This window comes from Cavia porcellus, unplaced genomic scaffold (assembly GCF_034190915.1).
Source record: "Cavia porcellus strain 051 isolate PalLab524CR breed Dunkin Hartley unplaced genomic scaffold, mCavPor4.1 scaffold_15, whole genome shotgun sequence".
NCBI lineage: Eukaryota > Metazoa > Chordata > Mammalia > Rodentia > Caviidae > Cavia > Cavia porcellus.
Genome location: NW_026947498.1, coordinates 57,926,336 through 57,948,585, shown reverse-complemented (window position 1 = coordinate 57,948,585; position 22,250 = coordinate 57,926,336). Strand labels below are relative to the sequence as shown.

Sequence of the window (22,250 nt, the reverse complement as noted above, 5' to 3'; positions counted from 1 at the left end):
AACTGAAGAAACACAACTTCGGGGAGGTGGGAGGCGTGCAATCTGACAATTATGTCATTTGGAAGAACAATAGAAAGGGCTGGACTAAAAAGTTGCTCAATAAAAATAGCTGAAAATCGAATCCACCACCCCTCAAAATAACATTTCCAGAATAGGTAAGCTTGAAGGGAAAAGTTCACTCCATAACCTTACTCTTTCTAAAAAATCACTTAATAACATAGTTATTTCCTATATATCTTCAGTGACAGACAAAGCTCTCTCCAAAGTCACAAACTCTTGTGCTTGAGGTGAATCAGATATCAAGTTTGCGGATGAGTCTTGTTCGTGTTTATTAATCATTAATCTTGGAGGGTCTTTGTGGTGTTTTTCTATTTTAAAATTTTTTATGGTCCTGGGGATTGAACACAGAGCCTTCACTCTGACTTACATACCTAGTCATTTTTTATTCTTTTACTTTGAGACAGGGTCTTGCTAAATCACTAAATTGTTAGGCTGGGCTCAAATTTGTAGTCCTCCAGCCTTAGCTTCCCAGACTGTTGGGATTACTGGTGTGTGCTACCAGCCTGCCTTCTTGTGGTATTTTCTACTCTGGGTAGGAGTCTGATCAGAAAAGAATACAGACTGTAGCTTCAGAGAAGGGTCCCCTCTATGTTATCATGTGTCTATCCCATAGAGAGTCTGGGGCAATGGCCCTGGTGGTCCTTTAGAGGCAGGAAATAGCACTGCTTGAGTAAATGATTGACCGATCTGGTTGCTTGATGTGATAAGCTTATGTAAATAGGCCTTATGGTGCTCCAGGACTTTCAGAATTTTAACTCCCTAGGTTCCAACGCAGAAAAGTACACATGAATCTCTGAGAGATTCTGTTGTTAGAAGGCAATGGCCCTGTGAATGGCTCCTTGGACAATATGTTCTATGTATGTTGTCCTGTTATATTTTTAGAAAGAATTCATGCAAATAAAATTCTGGAACAAAGCCACAACTATGAAACCACTACTAATGGAAAAATTTCAATAAATAGAAATACAATTTCTTATAATAAAAGACAAAAAAGGAAACATTCCATGTTTTTGAACTTTATAGAAGAACACCAAGAACTTCTAGAAGAGAGACAGGCTTGAAGAATAGACAGGTTATACTCCAGAAAAAGCTCATAGATAAGTGATTCCCCTGACACACACTCACATCCACCACACTGCATTCAGAAGATCATTGTCATACACTCTGATCACAAGGCTAAGTGGGATATTGTCTTATGACCTTGAGGGACGGACCAGTGAGTAGACAGATCACCTACCTTGGTTGCTGCTTTTCAATTCAGATTCTTCTCTAGCTGTTCCTCTAGCTCTAACTTTTGCTGGAGAACATGAAATTCTGCAAAGAAGCATCAACACAATTTTCTGGGCATGAAAGTGAGCTGATCTCTCAATTTTATTCTCGCTTTTCTTCAGCCTCACAGAGAACGGTTGCAGGAAGCAACTTGCTTGCAGCAAGGTATGTTGACAGATGTGAAGGAGGGAGTCTACACTAGTCTCTGCCCCTGGCCTAGCCAATCATCACACACCAGGCCAGGTTTCTAGTCCTAAACAAAACCAATCAGAAAGCAGAGTAACAATATCAGGGTGTGCAACAGAAAAGGGAAGAAAGCAGAGATGGAAAGCTGTTGACTATCCAGCAAAACAATTACCTCATAGCTGCATCCACGAAGTATACAGGAGGCCCTGAGAATCATCTACATAAAAGAAGAAAATTTTATTTCTTCAGATTTCAGCAGTCTTAAAAGGAGATTTAGAGAATATTTTATAAAATCTTCTATTTAATAATAGAACATATAAGGAATTTCTTGTCTGGCAAGAATCATCTAGCCATTCTTTGTAGTAAGTATGGCTGCATTTATTAAGAGTACATTGTATGTTACACATTCTATAAACATTATCGCAAATCCTCATGATAACTTGGAATTTTATTCCTTTTTATGGTTGAGGGAACAGAGACTCAAAAGGAGAATGGTCATGTAGCCAGCAGGAAATGAGGCTGGGTTTAAAACTCAGGTCTGCTCTAAAATCAATGCCAGTCAATAATAAAGTTTTCACAATACATTTCATGAAATAGAATGGGGGAGGTGTGTGTAGAATAATACCTTCCAAAAGGTACCCATACCTAATCTCTAGAACTAGGAATGTATTACTCTCTTGGTTACTTTTCTCTCATAACTGAGACAAAATACTGACTTCCAAATTGAGGAAGGAAAGGTTTATTTAGAGGTTTAGTCATAATCATCTGGCTCCAAGGCAGGATGGCATGGCAGAAAGGCAACAGTTAATGGAGGTGGAAGACAAAAGCAACAGGACAAAAAGGAGAGGGAAAGGAGCCTATTTTCCTCCCTTGTATTGTATGCAGACCACCTGCCATAGGGCGGGTCCTCAGCATCTTAGGATGTAGAACTGTGAGTAACTTAGTTAAGCTTCTGAACTTCTCAAGTTGACACAATGTATCAATCACTACAACATTCTAATGTGTAAACAGCTGCCTCCTACCCCATGACTGCATAAGGCTTTCGGGGGACATCCAGATGTAAACCATAACAGTTACCGCATGTGGTACAAAAGATTTTGCAGCTATGATGAATACATAAAGGATCTTGAGATGGAAACATAGCCTGAATTGTTCAGGTGGGCACCAGGGAATCACAAGTGCCCATATAAGAAAGAAGAATCAGAGATGTGACTAAGAGATGCACAGTCAGAACTGGCAACTCTGTACCCTTACTTTGGGTCTTCAGAAGGAGCATGGTCCTGGAGGCTCATTTTGAACTTATGACTCCAGATCTACAAGCCAATAGATTTGTGTTTTGGGGAGTTGCCAAGTTTGTGGCTATTTGTGACAGTAGCAATAGGTAGTATTGCACACTCCCCTTAAACTTTTCATTATGGTGAGCTCACTATTCCACTTAGCATCCCATTGACATAGGAATGATCTCATTAACCACTTAATAGTTTACCCCAAGCATCATTTGGGCAGTGCTTTTGTTTAGGTACTGACTACCTAGAGAGTTGCATGAGCAGGTGTCATTTCAACCAGTCAATTCTTGTTTGCATTTATAGCTACTATTTTTGCATACTTTTTTAAATCTAGGACATTGTGTTCACCTTTAGTATTTGTTCCTAGTGAAATCTAATAATAAATTCTCATTATTTTCTTTTACCAATTCATGTTTATTTATGAAGAATAACCTGGGAGTCAAGATGCTAATTTGCCCTTCCTGTGAGCCAGCACAAGTCATGCCAGGCCCAGGAGGAGAAACATGGCAATTCACCCTTCCCATGAGTCAGTGGAAGTCATGCTGGGAGGAGTAACAAAAAGCCAATCTGTCCTTCCCATGAGTGGGAAGCCATGCAGGAACAGGAAGGAGAAACAAATCAACTCACCTTTCTTGTGAGCCAAATAATGTATAGGCTGGGAGACAAGAACACCTCCCTACCCTGTGAGTAACCAGCTGATTTGGACAGGCTGAGTTGATAGTAACTGAGGTACAAAAACAACATAATGCTTATATTGTTTGATTGACTTTGCAGGCCTAAGGCTGGTAGTCTGAGCATCTTTTAAGAGGATAAAAATAGGCAATATAACAAATGTGGGGGATTTCCTTTTGTCTTGTTTTTGAAATTCAATTTTGTTCTCACTGTTTTGTTTTCTTTCATTTTATTGCTTTGATTTATTCAATGTTCTGTTTTAATTGGTTGTATTCTGGTCTGTTTTATTTGATTTTATTTTGTCTGGTGGTATGGGCTGCAATTTTGAAGATAACAAAGGGCATTATGGTAGCCACTGTTGATTTCCTATTATCTATTTTGATATTCTGTGTCACTTTCATTGTTTTATTTTGATTGGCTTTATTCTGTTTTATTTTGTTTGGTTTTATTATCTTAAACTAAAACAAAATATAGAAAAATAACCTGATTTTATGCTAAAATTTATAAAAACTCTTATAAGTACATTAGATATAATTTTTATACTTCTCAAGGTATTAATTAGCAATATAAAATGACACATTTGGGACACTGAGACTGAACAGGAAGGAAATGCCAAAAGACCTACAAAAGAAAAAGCTGAAAAAGGGAGAAATGTTATCATATCATAAAGGAAAGTCTGTGATATGAAATGGAAGGACAAAAAGGACATATCTTGCTATAGCATTTGAAGTTATACTCGAATAATTCAAGGAATGAGGCAGTATGGTGACTACTATTATGTTAGATTATCTGGTGGTGAAACACAATGATGCTTAAATTGTTTGGTTCTGACCTGTGTTGTTCTGTTACAATGTCCTCTTTTATCTCAATCTCCCCCTCTTTTTAAAATTAATCTATTTTTTTCTCATTTTTTTCAATTAAGGGAAAACTAAATTTAAAAATAGCAGGATATATTATACTAACTTTTTTGTTTTCCTATTAACCTGATTTGAACCCCAGTATTTCTCTCCCCATCTTGTTCTGTCTGATTTTACTATATTCTATTTTGTTTGATAGTATCAAAGTTTGAGGGTATAGGCAACCACTTCGAAGGCAATAAGATATACTATGATGCCCATTATGGTTTGACTATTGTCTTCTTTTGAAGTCCTATAAGGTCTCCAGTGTAGGTTTTATTGGTCTTGTTCTGTACTGTTTTGATCAATTCTATTATACCTGATGATATAGGCAACTCATTTTAAAAATAGCAAGAGGCACAATGGTAACCACTTTTGATCACCTGGTATTCTATTTTTGCATCATGTACTATGCCCATCCTTCTGTTCTGACTCTGTTTTGCTTAGTCACATTTGGTTTTATTCCCTTCAAAAAAAAGTAATAAGAACTGTGGGAGTAATAAAACCCAAAAAGTGTAATTGTTATTGTAAAAAAGAGAGGAAAGGAAGGTGGACTAAGGGATACAACTACATGTATGTTTGAGTGTGTAGGATGGAAAACCATATTACTGAGCTTTTGTTGGATCATTGAATGGAACTGTCTCCAATCTCATTGTATGAATGTCCACTTTATATGCTTTAATTTTATAATTTGGCCAACTGTTTCTAAGAAGACGATATGTAACCTATTAACTAGTGATTTCTTACTGTATACTTTTCTTCCTTGAAATTCTGTATTACTTGTACCCTTTTACTGCTTTGTCTTTTTACTGTCCTTTCTTTTTTCTCTTTAAATAAAAAAAAGGACATGTCTTTGCTGTCATCTATCCATAAAACAGAAATCATGGAACTTGAAAAAAGAAATTAAATTAAAAAATTCTAATAGTGGTCAATGATTGTAGTAGTTCTATGGGTGATGTTGATAGAGTTGACCAACATCTAACAAGCTATCTTGTAATCGAACAGTGAGGGAAAATATTACTATAAAAGTTTATGCACCTTCTGGACCAAACAGCATAGAACTCATTTATTACTGATTCCAAACAAGGGGGTTAAAAACATCATTCATAATTTAGATTATGTCTTCTAGACCAAATAATCGAAATGTGCAGGATAGTGAAATGCCAACCAGGTTGTATATCATCAATGTTTTCACCATTATGTTTGATGGGAAGACATTTTATTGTAATTATACCACCCACAGAAAAACGGAAAGACCGACAAACACAACTGTGTAAAGTTTGTTATTCAAAGAAAGACAATAATGCAAAAAGAATTTGAAAAGATAGTAGATACTACGGTCCAAATTGTGATGTTGTGCTGTGTACTGAATGTTTTAAGATATACCATACACAGAAAAATTATTGAATAAATTTGATAAAATTGTCATTTTTATATTTCTTGTTATATTATCTCATAAAAGCTTATAAAATGCACTTTGGGTCATCCTGTCTTTAAATAATCAGACTGCTAAGTGGTTAAGATGAGTCCCGCCTCGTGCAATGGCAACCCTGCTTTACTTCTTCCCTGCAGGAAGGCACTCAGCCAGGCAGTTAGGAACTGTAGGAAGCAGCTTTGAGAAGGGCTGAACAATCTGGATTCTAGCCCTATCTTTGCCTTAGGCACTCAGTTTGCTCCAGACTTTCAGCTTTTTCTCCTGTAAGAGAAATGTCTAGCACAAGTGTTCTTTGATCACTTCCAGATTTAAATTTTTGACCACTTATTTGAAATATTCGAAGATACTGTCACCTCTTTCTCAATTTTCACCATTCCAGTACCCCCCATTTTTGTGTGTAACATGGCCTGTGGACCGTTTCTTCTGGTTGTTCTTCCTTAGGGAGGATCCGGTTTACTAGTTTTCCTCTGAAATGTGGTATCCAGATCTGCACGTAGTGCCCCGGCCATCACTATTGTTCCCTCTGGTCTCTGACCACAAAGTCTTGCTAGATACGACGATCTGTCACATGGGCTGTTGTACACTCCGCTTAGTCTGTTCTTGTCTTGTTTTATCTGTCTCTTTCAAGAGGGCACCTGTACTGAAAGAAATCTACATGAATCTTAACTTAGTTTATTTTAGGAAAGACTAAAACGTTTTAATGCCAGCCTAAATTGGCCATCGTTGCTTGCTTAACATTTAGTAATAATTCATTCTCAAAGATACTGCAAACATAATGCTTTATAACTTTTTAGAATCACAAATTTGTTTGGAGAAGGTAGTGAGAGCTATGGATCCTCTACCAGAAAAAAAACCAGCACATTCATCTGAGATTTCATGAATTTTTTAATGGTATTTCAGTTCTCCTGAAATAGTACACTGGCCTTCCTGTGATGGAGTAGTTTAGTTCTATATTTACAAAGTTTTTGGTGGGGGAGGCTTTTTAAAAGTCAGTTTCACATTTTCTTCCTCTTGAACTGTACAAAGGCCCTAAAAATGAAACCCCTGAGCTGAAACTGAGTGAACACCCAGTGAGGGTCAGGGCAGAAAGTTTTCAGGCCAAAAAACAGCTAAGTTCTCAGGTTAAACAAAGAACAGCTTTCAGTAGCCTCGTTTTGCAAAAAGAGCTTTGCTTCTCAGGATCTTTCTGTAGGACATAAATCCTATTCTTTGGATCCCCAGTCCCTTAGATTGAAGCCATCTGACCGCCTATGGCTCTAACAATTGCATGATGTTCTTGGACAGAGGCTGATACTTCTGTGTCTCCTCTCCCCTTGTTACCCCAAACATTGCCCAGCTGTGAAAACACCCCAGTCTAGTTAATGCTTTTGTTTTAGTGGCATTTGTCCAAGACGTACTGGGTGAGGTTTGAAGCACATGGGCTTTGGCCTCCGTCCCGCCCTTGGAATCTCCTACCCTCTCTGACAATGAAAGGTTTCAAGTCTTAAATATACAAGATAGTTATACTACTAGCTTCTATTAGTTCATTGAAAACAAAGGTCATTGTTTGATCCATTTTTCATGCTTACAACTTGTAATCTGAGCAACTACTTTGAAGGTAATAATACACACTATCTTAACCATTTTTACTCTCATTATCTTTTTTAGAAATTTTGTGTTATTGTTTTTCTTGCTTTTTCTCTTTAAAAGAATAATAATAACACTCCTTTGGTCATAGTGAGCAGATTTGCAGAGGGATAAACAAAAGTGTACTGTTGATCAAGAATTCCTATGGGGTAGAGAAAAACCACAACAAAAATCCAAGACCCTCAGGCATTCTAACCTCAGGAATCAGAAAGGGAATCACTTTCAAAGTGGGGCTGGTTCACTGCATTCCATGTGTACCCAGCACAGTCGTCAGAGGGACTGACTCTAAGATGTTTATTTCCACAGTTTAAGTTAAATTGCTCTTCCCAAAAAGAACAATGTACAGACTATGTGAACCTGAAGGGGGACTTGTATCACTCTTTAGTTGAGAAAAGAATATTTAGAAAGAGTATAAGCTAAACTCAGTCTTTGGCAACAGTGTGTGGTAGAATCAACTGCACTAGTTTCCATCTTTTTTCCCCCCAAAATTGGGAAGGATCAAAAACTTATTTCCATAGCTTCTTCACAAGTCTTTCTTTAAAAACCTGAGTTAAGTTGATTTTGAAAAGAAATTTTGTATCATTGGGCATTTTAAAATCACTTGCTATGAAGAGATGTTTGCTACAAAATAAATACAAACAAAATGTCATTGTCAGCTAGATACTATTGCCCTTTTGTTAAATAAGGGAGAGACAGTTTCGCTCATGAAATTGAGACTTTCCTCTTAACTAATCTTAGCTGACTGTTGATTAATGATATTATTAGTTAAGGTGAGGCCATTTTGTTGATTACTGATATTATTAGTTAAGGTGAGGCCATTTTTGACTCCAGATCTTCGTGTATTCCACCAGTGGCAATGTGCCCACTCCTAGAGAAATGTATGTTTGGTTGAGTAAATGGCTACACACCAAAATACTTCTCCTGTGATGTTTCCTTAAAAATAAGGGATCAGAATCTCCAAGGACTGAATTTAGAAATATATATTATGTAATGCTTCCAGATGAAGCTTCCAAAGGTGAGCACCTAGGACAAACCTGGGATGTTGTCTGGATGTCCTCATTATACATCTCTGCCACTGATGACCACCTCCTTTACCTATTAAAAGAGAGAAAGACGCAGTTTAAGCACCCAACACCTCCTGATTGCCTTGACCTTTTGCTGCAAAGGCTGTGTGATCTTGCCACATAAGGACCTTTTACATACTTTTGCTGTCTGAGTATACCTGTATTGTCTTTCATTAGTTTCTGCTAAATAATTCAGTCACAACAAAGGTTATCAGTCAGTCATGTTACAAGGATTGGATTGGATGCTATTTGGAGAAGGTGGATGCAAAATCCCAGTCCCTACTAAAAGACAAATAGCTACTATTGAATATTTACAATGTACTATGTTCTGGGCTAAAATGCTTTACATACATGTTATTGGGGTTTCTAGTTTTCTCATTTGTTTTACAACCCTCATAGAAGGAATAATTAGTTTATTATTCTACATACATAATACATAGATACAGAATTTACCAAAGGTTCTACAATCAGGATACACTGAATTTGAAATAGAAACCCAGGTCTGCTCATTTACTATGTGTATAACCTCACTGTAATATAATAAATTAATGTGTAATTAGATATTAAAGAGTTTATGCATAATGCAAGAGTTCTAGTGTCACAGAGGAAATGTCTCAACTGAAAGATCTTTTCAAAAATTGAGCAGAACAGCAGTTTTTTCTGCAATTGCACTATATACTTGCTTTGCTTATGTCTGAATATACCTGCTTTGCTTATGTTTGTATCTGGCCCAGACATCATGTGATTTATCATTAAAAAACAAAGGATAATTATTGAATGTAATGCTTGATAGAGCTAACCAGAGAACAGTATATTTCCCCAAACACTATATATACTGGTAGAACATTTTTATTATGATACTTATGATATGTTCTTATAGAATAGCTGTGGTATACTATGTATCAAAATATAGCTATACTTTTATTATATATGCATACACATCCTTATTCCTAATTACCTGATCCAATATTTGACTATAAGAAATATTACTTGGAATTAATTTGATCTCTGCTGAAATCATACAAACAACTTCTATTATCAATCCATTATTTTTGTAGAGTATAAAGCAAGAAATAAATTCATGGAGATTAAGTGTTGTTAGATACTCTATTTTAAAAAATTAGGAATAAAATATTGAAATCTTCACCGCAATAGAAACTGCAGGTCTATTCTTACTGTGTGCACAAATATTTTCAGCATTGCTCTATTTCTGGGCAGTTAGCAAAAACTCAAATTAATGGGCTAGAGTTGGTGGTCAAGTGAGACACAGATGTCAGTAAGGTCTGGTGCACATTCAGTGGAGATAACGAGAGCTAAAGGTGGACCTGGAAAAGCACAGGACACATATATTTCACACAAAGTTGCTTTGTGGGACTGCAGGCATATGCAGCTAATCCCAGAATGTGTTAGACAGGCTAAGAAGATTTTCATGCAATACTGTATAATGAGGTATTTTAGTGACATTGAGTCTGTAGCTCTTTAAATAAGAAGTAGACCAATAATAAAATGTTAATTTACACAAAGGAAAAATGTGGGTCAAAGTTTTATGTTTATTATTAGGTTGAAGTCCATTTATGTAGTTCAAATCAAATACAAGAAAACACATCATGTCATGATACACATTTACATATTTTCACAGTTAAAATGAGGTATTTGGCTTTACAATATGCTAGATTGAACAAAGCAATTTAACTGAGGTTACAAGAAAGAAGAGATATATTTGAATACTTATATCCTAGAGGGAAAAAAGCCAAGTGAAATGTGTGTAGATAAGCCACAAAATACATTTTAAGAGTATTAAGTAGCATATATGCAAAATTGTTATCCTAACTTTAAAATTGATACAATTATTTTAAATTAGTAAACATGCACTCTAGTATAAAATGAGTAAAAGCAGACAAAATGTAATATCTGTTAGAGCATTTATCAGATATATAAATTATCTGCTTTGACTAAGACTTATTTTGACTAAGACAATTTCTATATTTTTAAAATTACTGATCAGTGAAGTTAAGTGTTACAGTTGGCATATACATAATACAAATAATGCATACACAATCTGTATTTAATATTTAATAATGTGGTATAAATTAGTATAATAGCAGCAATAGTATTATTTTTGACTATGTTCTACAATATAGCATATTAATACTGTAGATTCTTAACTGAAGCGTTATTAGTGCTATGAACTAATAACAAATGTAAAGCTGCAAATATACAGAGCTACTGAAGGCTTTTATTTGATCCTCCAAAGTGCTGTGCTTCGTACTGGGCTGAAATTTGTGAGTGAGCCTGTGCTATTTGATCTAAGTATTGATCCCAAGTTCCGGGTTCCAATCAAGTACAGTTCTAATGACAGAGTGAGAGTGAGGAGCAGAACAATGCATCTGAGAAGACCAGGCAGCAACAGGGCGCGTGGGAGATCACTGAGTGCACCCGACTTCTGCCAGCACGCTGTGCTCAACAGTAACTAGCAGGTGGAGGATGGCTAGAAGACAGAAGAAAGTGGTACCCTCTGAAAAGACAGGAGGGAACGACACGGAAGATGTCTCTAGAACATTGACAGGGTGCCTCAAAGGGCTCTGGGATTGATTCCCAGAAAAGAGAAAGGAAACATCTTATTTACATTAGAAATGAATTTGAGGGCTGAGGATGTGGCTCAGTGATAGAGCTCTTGCCTTGCATGTACAAGGTCCTGGGTTTGATTCCCAGCACCACAAAATAAATAAATAAGTAAATAAATAAATAAATAAATAAATAAACAAACAAATAAGCAAGCAAATAAATAAATAAATAAAATTGAAAAAACAGTTTTGTTGGAGAAGATGTTAAAATACTACAGAGATGCTAAAATGCTATATTCTTAAAGCAGGATAGTATTAGAACATTTTTTGCAGTGTATAAGACTGTGGTATTTTAATAAAATCAGTAATATTTTGTAGTGTATATGCCCAGGTCACAGTTTCTGGTAAGAAGTTTGTGGAATCTAAGGCTAAGAAGAAAGTGGTTCTCTTGGGGCAGTAAAGAGCTATCCAGAATCATCTAGAATTGAGGGTAAAGTTTCTCGGCAAACCACCTGTTATTTCATCCAGCCAGTCCTGCATGGTTGAGGAAACATTTGTGAGCAACAAAACTCTAGGGGCAAATGCCAGGGAACAGCGTGAGGCAGAAGGCCAAGACATACTAGAAAGTCAGTGGAATTTAGAACCACTACCTTGGTCTTCTCTACCACACCCCAGAACTTTCTATCTATTTGCATATTTGATGGTATCAATTTACATTTGTTTCCCATTACCACAACAAAACTATTTGGCATGTACTGGGAAAGCAGATGTTTCAGGGACCTCCAAACATGTTGATAGATTTCTTTGAGCCCTGAATATTTCATTGTACAGCCCAGATGAGATACCATGCCTAGTCAAGTTCTGGGAACCTACATCACACTCTTGGGAAATGAGCCCAAACCGCATTCTCCACATACATGCCCAGAAGGAAGAATCAGAACTGTACATTCTGTGACTGTGAAACATTCAATCTAAACGTCATTGTATTTTGGGGTGCAAGTTGACTGGAGTTAGCAAAGGACTTGGCACTAAAGGAGCAGTACCTTTATGAAAAAGGAAAAAGCTGGGGATGACTTAGCACAGGACCACTTGCTCAGCTTAGGAAGGGGAGTCTCATCCCACTCACTTGTCCACAGAGAATAGCATCACAAAGCTTCGACCGTGGCACAAACTTGGTCTGTGATGGCCTGGTTTTGTATAGCCCTTTTGCTTCCCAGGAAAAAAGAAATACTCCATTTCAGCCTGAATTTCTTCTGTTTCCACCACCAGCTTTACCCTATGCATTCTTGCTGGGACAGAATCATGTCTATTTGGGAGCACTTTATAATGATTAAGATTAAGAAAACCAGAGACGGAAGTCCTGACACACCAGAAAAGCTTCATTTCACAATGATACAGTATATTGTCTTAAGGGAAACATAATTTTTATGTGAATATGAAATTCTGAAAAAAGAACAAAGATTTATAAGATTCATCATTACCCGCAGGGCATGGTGGCGCACTGTTGTAATCCCAGCACTCAGGGGGCTGAGGCAGGAGCAGTTCAAGACCAGCCTGACCTACAAAGTGAGCTCTAGACTAGCCTGAACTGCTTAAGGAGACCCGGTCTCAAAAAGACAAACAAACAAACGAACAAAAATTCATCATTACTTAGACATACACCTTGTGCTTTTCTTTGGATTTATATAAAATCCTGGATTTCAGCTGCGGCTATTCAAAACTCAGTTGCCTGAACTCAACACGAAGGAAAATAACAATTACTATCAAATTGAATGCAGGAAACACATTTTTTTGCACTGTCCTCTTAAATGTGCCATTAATATAAAATACCACAATAACCTTCCATCAGGTCCATCTCGACCCCTGCTTCGAGTTCAAATAAGATCTTCTCTACCCATGACACTACATGGTACGTCTAACAGGATCAGAATCAAAACTCTGAAATACTGCTCTAACATCATCGACACCCGTTAGGGTCCCTTTGCCACAAAAATCACAGAGATGTGGCCAAGTCGGAGTGGTCCATGAGCTCACAAAAACTCAGCTGTATTTCTGAATATATATAACTGCAGATTCTGCACAACTAATTCCTTGGTGGCTCTGTCACATGGCTTTTTGCTGATCTTGAAGTTAATTCTGAACAAGTGTGAGAACATTGTTTTGACCAGAAAAATTCCTAGAACTTGTGAGAACTTGTGAGATGTGGTAGTGTCATCATTCTTACTGTTGGATGTCACAGAGTGACTCTTTAAGTTAAGGCCTGTTTCCTCTCTGAGCCATAGTCTTCAGCTCTCCTTCGTGGACTCAAAGTTAAAGAGCAGAAAGCACACATTCTGTACAATATGGGAAGCCTTTTTCTTGGAACAGAGATTCAAGTGTTTATTTAGGAGAAAATTGTAAACAATCCTCCTCCTACTTCCCAGGACTCTGGTGCAGACTTCAAATCCAAGCACTGCTGACCACTCAAAGCAGCATGAGGAGGTGGGTAACCCACTTACCACGCCGAGTGGGGCTCCACACTTGCAACCTGGAAGTATTCTGTGTCCTGGTGTCACTCTGGGTGACTTTTCTCTTAGGATGCCGACACTGAGCTGCGCTTAAATGTCACAATCCAAGTGAAGTGCAACTACATATTTAAAAACTAAGGAAGGAAAGTCAAGTAAACATTTCACTGAACAGTTAGCAGCCATTGGGTGTCATTGGTATCCTGCGCAGATACCTGTCAACACATCTGGCCTCATAGCACCAAGTATCTAGACAAAGCCGAGGCTCAAATAAAACAGAGAAATATAATTCTCTTGCCTCCCTATCTCTTTGCCAAGTACCAAAGGGTTGAAAGTGGGGAACTGATGGAGTCCCTGGGAATTGACTAAGAATTTAAAAACAAAATGAAAAGTAAGAACAAAAATAAAACCACAGGAAAAGCCAGGGATGTCAGAGCTTATCACTAAGGTTTAATAACAGAGTTGAAGGACAATGGAGAAAGTAAGGACACTCCTTTTTTATTATTATTATTCTGAGAGTGTCCTATAGAATTTGACATCACTGTTACAGAAACCTGACTGGGGAGTTCAAATGCAAGAACAGGGGAAGTGGACCCAGATTCTCCCAGAGGTATCTGTGTGTGACCTTCTCGAGCTATGGAAGTCGGGGCTTAAATTACTTTACAGAAAGTAAAGGCTGCAAGACCAACAGCTGGGGGTTGTGCATGTGCTTTTAGTAGCTCACTTATGACACTCCCCACTGGAGACAACATGCTATACAACTGACTATACAATCAAAGGATGGGAAGAAGAAATTGCTGGGAGAAGGGTCCAGTGGTCTCTATAAACGCACACATCCATTCTGGATTCCAGGTTTTATTTTCTCCTTAGGAACCCAAAAGCTGATACTTCCTTACAGATTCTCTGAAAGCATGGAGGGGCATTAAACTGTCCACATCCCTGTGCCCAGGTTTATTTTCAGCTTGCTTCTTTCCAGAATTCTGGAGAGTCTACTAAAAGAACTATAGAGTTCTCCAGGCCATTTCATCTTCTATCCCAAGGCATGGCTTGGCAATGGCTTCTTAATGTGGACTACATCCAAACAGAATTCTCAGCAGGCTGAGGGAGCAAGGACATTTAGAGCAGAGTCCAAGGTCATCCACAGGCTGGGATGTGTGGTCCTGCTGAGGGGAGCAAGACCACAGCGGAATCTTTCCTGGGCAAGAAAACGTCAATAAGCTTCTCTGTGAATGCTCCTGAAATAAGAAGCACTGAAAATACTAACTCTAGACATAAATAAATAACCAAAACACAAGAGGGTTCCTTATAGACAAGTACCTCTTCTCAATAAAAAAGAAAGTCTCCCTTGAGCTTCAACACTCTCATGCAGTAGTGACAAGTAGGCTCAGAACAACCTGCAGAAAGCAGAACAATCAAGACAAGAACTGGAAATGTTCCAACACTGCGTATTTCTCATTTGATGACACACGAGTCATCCTAAATGCCCCGAGGTAGTCTTGTTTTCAAGGAGTCACAGAATGGCTCCAGAACCACTTGGAGCCTCCTCCTTTAATGCCATTGCACTTTCCCAAATATCCTGTGACAGCTTCCATGGTGTCATGGACAAGGTGCCTGCAATTCCAAGATGTGGATGAAGATCCTACTCTAAAGAGGTCTTGGCCAAACGATGCAAGTGCTTACCTGGCAGTCATTTTGGGAAAAGCTGCAGAATCAAATCAAAGAAATCTGGCATGCAAGTGACACACACGTCTCTCTTTTGTTGGGCCCCACAGTGCAATGATCAGCCATCACTGCTCTTTTCACTTTTAGGAAGAGGCCAAAAGAAACAGACATGGATCCACGTTTTAAAAATGAGAAACATATTCTGATACCAAGGGCAGTGATTACTGTCTATCTGAAGAATTAAGGTGATCAGTTACCTGCACAAGCCGTGCACAAACAGCTTGTGGCTGAAACATCTTGCTGATAAAAAAAAAAAGCCTCACTTGAGAGTCAAGTCTCAGGCAAGATGTAGTGACATCCAATCGTCCTAGAGAGAACTGGTGCTGGGCCTTCCCCTCACATTGCCAGGCTTAGTCAGAGGAACAAGGCACGGCAGACCACAACTGCAATAAGCCATTCTTTTGACCAAAAATGCCTTCCCTAGTTCAGTACTGCCATGGCTCAGACACAAGACCCTGGAAGACAGGAAGGAACCAGGCCAATCAAAGGAAGCTCTGCCCTCCAGTGCATCTGGGAGAGCCTACTTTCATATTCCATTTACCAGCCTAAGCCACTGGGAAGATTCTAACTTTGATTACACAAATCATGTCTTCTCCCCTTGGACTTGTTTTTTTTTTTTAAGCCCTCATTTGGGCAAAATGCAATTAAATGCCCTGTTTTATCCAAATGGCCCTGTGAGGAAGGAAAAGAAAAAAGCCCTTATCCTCCTTACTCACTTTCCCATTAGTGACGAGGGGCCATCCTAACAGGAAACCCTTCAGCACTCTACCCTGAATCAACAATTTCAATGTTAAGTTAAACAAAAAACTAAATCAGCATTTAGCCAATGATCTGTTCTCTTGCAGAAGGTCATTCAACTCAATAACAGTTGTGGCAAAGTCCACCAGGTCCACGAAGTCAGAGGTGATGATGTTGACACCCATGGCTCCAGGCTTCTGACTTTTCACCCAGTCCAGAATTGCAGGAAGGTTTCTATACAGAAGAGTGTTGGGAGAAGAGAGAGCAGAGCAGAGTTTAGAAACCCTCAGAAACGGAAACAAAAAATTTCATTAAAACAATAAAAGGATGACAATAAACTTTATGTTACTTTAAGCTTTATTCCTTCATCAAGGATAACGTCTCTATTCGATAAGTTTGTTTGATGGGAAAGGAGGTTATTTACCTCAGTCATCAGAGTGGTAACCACGTCAACAGAAGCTTGAAACACTAAGCTCAGGAGTCTAGTTATTTGTAGGTTCTTTGATTTTTTAAAAATCATAAACAATTCCAAATATATAACAACATGAGAAGAATTTCACATTAAGCTCAATTCTACCGCTTGAGTCTCCCATTTGTTTGGTTACACAGTACTAGCTTGCCACATCTATCACCAATCCATCACTACCCTCCCATCAGTTCATCTTATATTTTGATATAGTCCAATTACATATATATATATATATATATATATATATCCCCTACAAAATTCAGCATCCATATGATAACTATCATGCATGAAAGTATGCATCCAATATTTAATTCCAGTTTGTTTTTCCTTTGAAATAAAGGCTACATTCAATAAATGCACACTCTTAAGTGTACACTTGGTGAAAGTTGATATTTACAAATAATGCAAATATCTATCAAGGTACAGAGCATTACCAACACCCCAGAAAGTTTTGCTATGCACTTTCCCAATCAATCCCTCCTTTATTATCCCAGAAGTGACACCTGTAATGATATTTTTCCTTCCATATACAGTTCTTTACCTTTAAGTTAACTGTTAAGTATGTATTCTTTTGTGTGAGCTTTCTTTTATTGAGGATAATGGTTTTGAAATGTACTCATGTGGTCATAGCACACTGCACAGTATTCCACTGTATGGATGTAACAATTTGTTTATCCTAATTCTATCGATAGATACATGAGCTGTCCAATTCTGAGTATTTCTAGTAAAACTGTGATGGTCATTCTTCTCCAATTCTTTATGGACACTTTTCTTAGCTAAATACCAGGCAATAAAATTACTATTTTATAAGATTGGTATACATTAGTTTTTATGAGACATTGCCAGACCTTTTTGCAAAGCCTGTTCCATTGTGTGCTCCACCAACAAAGCATCAGAGTTCTGATTGCTCTGTGCACTCCCTAAAATGTGGTGCTGCGAGTTTTTTTTAATTTTAGTCATTCTAGTGAGTGTGCAGTGATATCTCCAGAATTTTAGTGTTTATTTTTCCCAGTACATAATAATGGCAAGCAGTTATCATGTGTTCACTGGCCATCTGTCTATCTTCTTCTTGGAAGTTATCTGTTCAATTTTTTTACCGTGACTTTTTTCATTGCCTGTGTTTTAAGTGTTGAATTGGAACAGTGATTTATATAACCAGGATACTGATCTTTCGTCAGATATATTTTGCATTTTCTTCCATCTTCTAGTTTCCCTTTTCTCAATGACACATACTGATTGAGGTGAATTCCTTAATTTTGATGAAGACTAATTTTTTTCTTTCATGACTTCTGTGGTCTAACAAATATTTGCTTATTCCCAGTTCACAAAGGCATTCTCCTGTTTTCTTCTAAAAGCTTTATACGTTTAGATTCTATGTTTGTTCTAAGGTCCGTCTCAATATTTGTATATGACATAAGTAGGGTTCACTTTTTCCATAGAAACACAGACATCCTATCACAATGTGAGAGACTAATTAGTATTTTTTTACAAATCAGTTGTTTCATGAACAGAGTCAGTGTCATTTTACAAACTGAAGGCTTCCTATGTGACAGCCTGAAAGTTTTGCCCAAAGAAGCTCAGAATTGGCATATAAACAATTTTGATTCAATGTGATGACTTCTCTTTTAGCAGTAAATGTGAAATACCATTGACAACATAGAGGAAAGGGCAACAAAGTACGCTAAAAAATTGGTATCACGGTAAATATCACTAATATTCAATAGGTTAAAAATGATTTAAGAAAGACAGAAACTAGTATTTATGAAGGTTAAGTACGGGATTGAATTGTTATTTTTGCAAAAATTTGGTCTAGGCAGAAATTGAAAATAAGTATTATCTTAATTTCTTTTCTTAGGCACATGCATTTTGGCTTTCATTTTCCCTTTAACCTTCTTTCAGAACAGACTCTGATTTCTCAGTTTTAGAAAGTCAGTGCTTGCTGAGGTGCTGTTCCCTCTTTTTCTCTTACCCTGGGTCTCTTCTCTCGCTCACAGGATACTACAATCAAACACAGTTTAGCACACAGCCATTAATCAATTTACGTTTTCTATTACTAGCTGACTATGACTTACCAGACTTCTTTCCTTTTGTAGCTGGGACTCTGAAGATATAATAATCTCAGTATGATCTTCAGTTACTGAATCTCACTCTCCCCCAGCCTATCCCCTTGTAAAACGGGGACAATGACATCCCAGACAGATTTTGGAGGGATTAAGTAAAATAACTATAAAGTATTTAGAGTAGAGCCTGGGACCCAGTAAATAACAGGTAAGTATGTGGCACAAGAAAAAGAACATAAAATAGTCACGTCCTGCTACTTATACAACAAAATATTGTAAGTTGAGAATGAAGAGCTATGAACACAGACTTGCCTGGAGACAGAGACTGTCACGTGGTCCATGAAGGACACAGTAGTGCTGACCTAGCCTGACATAGGCAAGACTTTGTAAAACCCTTAGTGTTTAAGATGAAATGTGTGCGCCATCTGCTGGTCATCATCCTGAAATGGGACTTGGAGGTCTGGAGAACACCCCAGCCAACTGCAGGCCCAGCCAAACCTTGGAGGCTTCCTGGAGCCTGAGTAGAGAAATGTGGATAGAGTATACACCTGTCATCCCCAAGAACAAAGAGTTCTGTGTGTTGCATGTGTCAACCTTCCCCAAGGCAAGGGTCAGATTACCAGGATTATATGCAGAGAAATGGAAACGTAGAACCTTGTCTAAAGAGGAGCTACTTTACTTTCTTAACTCATGGCATATACCAGAATGAAAGGTCCATGCAAAAGGCTAAGCCAGATAGCACTGCTGGTCCCCAAGAGCATAGTCCCCACAGGCTGAAGAGCAGTCAGGTAAAACTTCCCTTTGGCCTTGGGGCCCTCTATGCTGGGGCACGGGGTTTCTTCAGAAACACTGATGGCTGCTTATTTTGTACTTGTAATAAGTATTTTCAGTTTAAGACTGTAATCTTATAAAGTATTATTAACCCCATTTAATGGGTGAGGCTCAGAGACCTCAGAAAACTTGTTCAAGGCTATCTTGTTGCCAAGAAATGCATTATTTTGCTACGGCTGCCATAACAAGGTTCACACTAGTCTCAAACTACTGAGTTTTACTTTCTCCTCTTCCAGAGGCTAGCACCAAGATTAAGGTGTCAGAAGTCTGGTTTCTCCTGCAGCCTCTCTCCTTGGCTTGAGGCTGACCATCTCTTCACTGTGTCTCACATGGCATTTTCTCCGTGTACACACAACAGTGGTATCTCTTTGTATGTTTATATTTCCTCTTTTTTTGTTATTTATTTATTTATTTATTTATTTATTTATTTATTTGGTACTGGGGATTGAACTCACAACCATGTGCTTGCAAGGCAGGCACTTATGCCATTGAGCTAAATCCCGGGCTGTGTTTCCTCATTCAAGGACACTGCTCAGATTGAATTAGAGCACACATTAATGTTATCATTTTAACTTAATCTGTTTTTTGGTGGTGATGGGATTGAATCCAGCATCTAATGCATTCTAGGCAAACATTCTACCACTGAGCTACATCCCCAGTTGACTAAATATGTCTTTTGTGTGTGTGTGTGTGTGTTTTTCGTTTTTTTTTTTATCGGTACCAGGGATCGAACTCACGACTGCCTGCTTGCAAGGCAGGTGCTTATGCCACTGAGCTAAATCCCCAGCCCCTAAATATGTCTTTATAAGGCCTTTTCTCTTTGTATAGTCACATTTGGGGGTGGTGGTGTTCATCTGTTTCATTTATACTATTAGTTTCTCTTAGTTCATTTTTGTAAGACAGAGTCTTTAGTGTCTATGACTTGTACTCTGAATAACATTTTGGTCATTCTTTAAGATGATGGTACAATATACAGTATATTAACTATTGTTATTCTCAAATTATTTTTATGTAATTTTATTTTTCATAGAAGAAAAATGTTTGTAATACTTTATTACTATATACATGTAGTACATTAAAATAAAAATAAATTACAAAATAATGTTAATCTACAAATTTACCAAAGGCATGAGGAAAAATGGTGTGAATGCATAACCATATATTATGAAAAAGAGATTTTAATTCTGGATTCTTCAAAGAGTATCATATGAAAGTCTATTTTTCAACTAATTTAGCCAAGACTTAATAGATCCCCATAGAAAGAGGTTTCTGGTTCTACCTGTGACTGATACAAGCAGGAACTCTCACTAAGAAAGAAACATGCAGATGCTTGTTGCTATTGAAATTACTGATTAGGTGAATCACTGTTATCTGAACTCATGTTATCCAAATTCAGAACCAGATCAAACAAGGCCATATATTTGGCCAACTTTTCATTATCTCAATTCTTCTCATCATTTTGGACTCAGGAACCAAAATGATCTTGCAAATATCTTTTGTTACTCAAACATCAGCTTCTCAGGTTGGATTCCAAGGGATACTCTGTTGTCCAAATGTATTTATAACATTTCATATATATATATATATATATATATATGCATATATATGTGAATATATATACATACTAATACATATACATCCTTCCATCCATATACACATTTATATGTATGTATATAAAATACACATTTATATGCATATATATAAAATCTTTTTCCTGGGCAACATCTATTATTTACCACTATTCAGAATAAAAGAACATCATCTCATGCAAAATATCTGGACTGGAGTGTTTGTTGCTTTAATTACGCAGTCAGGCTTAATTCTGCCCTGAGGAAGTTTCTGAAGCTGGTATGGTATGGTACTTTAACACTCATGGTCATCACAGAAGGAAGAAAAAATTCTTGAAGTGCTGACTCTGAATTCCTATCACCTAGCACAGTGCTCTATATTAAACACTTCTTAAATGAGTGAACACTCAGGCCAGCTGGAAGGCAGAGGCAGACCAAGAAGGGTTCACATGTCCAAAGAGAGCGGTTAAAGTGCTTAACTTAGTATAAACATTTAGAACATATTTGTGGATTATAAATATATTGTTAAAAAGTGTTTAGTGTTCCTTTGGGCACAATTAATGCAATCACCTTCACGTACAATTTTTTCAAATATGAGATTTTTCTGTTTTTTTTTTTAAATCCCTCAAACTGTAAGTTTTACTTTTGTGTATTTAGAAGAAAATCAAGATAGATGTTTTATTAGTGTGGTAGAAGCAAACTCTTACCTGTGAACCAGAGTGTTCTTCAGGCCACCAACCAGGCCTCTGGCAATGGTCTTCACTCGGGGGGTGAGGATGGCCTGGGACACGTGGAAGGAGCCTCTCGGGGCTCGCTCACTCAGCGTGGTCTCCAGGAAGAGGATCAGTTTGCGCACGCTTGTGGTATTTGCCCAGGGTGCTGGAATTTTCTTTCCAGGCCAGAGGAAGGAATATTGCTTATAGAAGGGACAGTGGTAGAAAATAAGAACCTGAAATGTTCAAAAGAGCAAAAGAATGATTTGTGGGAAAGCTGAATGTCAACCCCTTGATTTTACACTGAATTTTAGGAGTAAACAAATATACTTGACATTTTAAAAGTTTATGTATTTTAAAAATCAAAGCAAAGATTTACAGTGCATTTGCCTTATGGTTGATGCAAAAAAAAAAGGGTTTTTTTTTTTTTGTCATGAACAACTATGGTAAAATCATAGAACAGTTTCTCAAAATTGTGTTTTAAATCAATGCATAAAATGAAATGCACAACATTATAGAGGAAATCAACAGCACAGAAATATATCTTTCAAAATATTAAATAATTTATAATATATGTATGTGCTTTG

The 22,250-nt window shown here is 37.5% G+C and overlaps 2 protein-coding genes across 2 annotated transcripts in view; both read right to left on the bottom strand.

Moving 5' to 3' along the window:
• Positions 1-1,494, bottom strand: part of Phldb2 (pleckstrin homology like domain family B member 2) — a 257,658-nt gene extending 256,164 nt beyond the window's left edge. Inside the window, exon 1 of the mRNA XM_063224936.1 lies at positions 1,298-1,494. The gene's annotated coding sequence lies outside the window, so the exon portion shown is untranslated. The remainder of the gene's footprint in view (positions 1-1,297) is intronic.
• Positions 1,495-10,024: 8,530 nt separating this feature from the next.
• Plcxd2 (phosphatidylinositol specific phospholipase C X domain containing 2) overlaps positions 10,025-22,250 on the bottom strand; it is a 46,142-nt gene continuing 33,916 nt past the window's right edge. Inside the window, exons 3-4 of the mRNA XM_003469197.5 lie at positions 21,658-21,899; positions 10,025-16,256 (exon numbers count right to left, since the gene is read on the bottom strand). Coding sequence (XP_003469245.1) covers positions 16,097-16,256; positions 21,658-21,899 — 402 coding nt within the window. The 3' untranslated portion in view covers positions 10,025-16,096. The remainder of the gene's footprint in view (positions 16,257-21,657; positions 21,900-22,250) is intronic.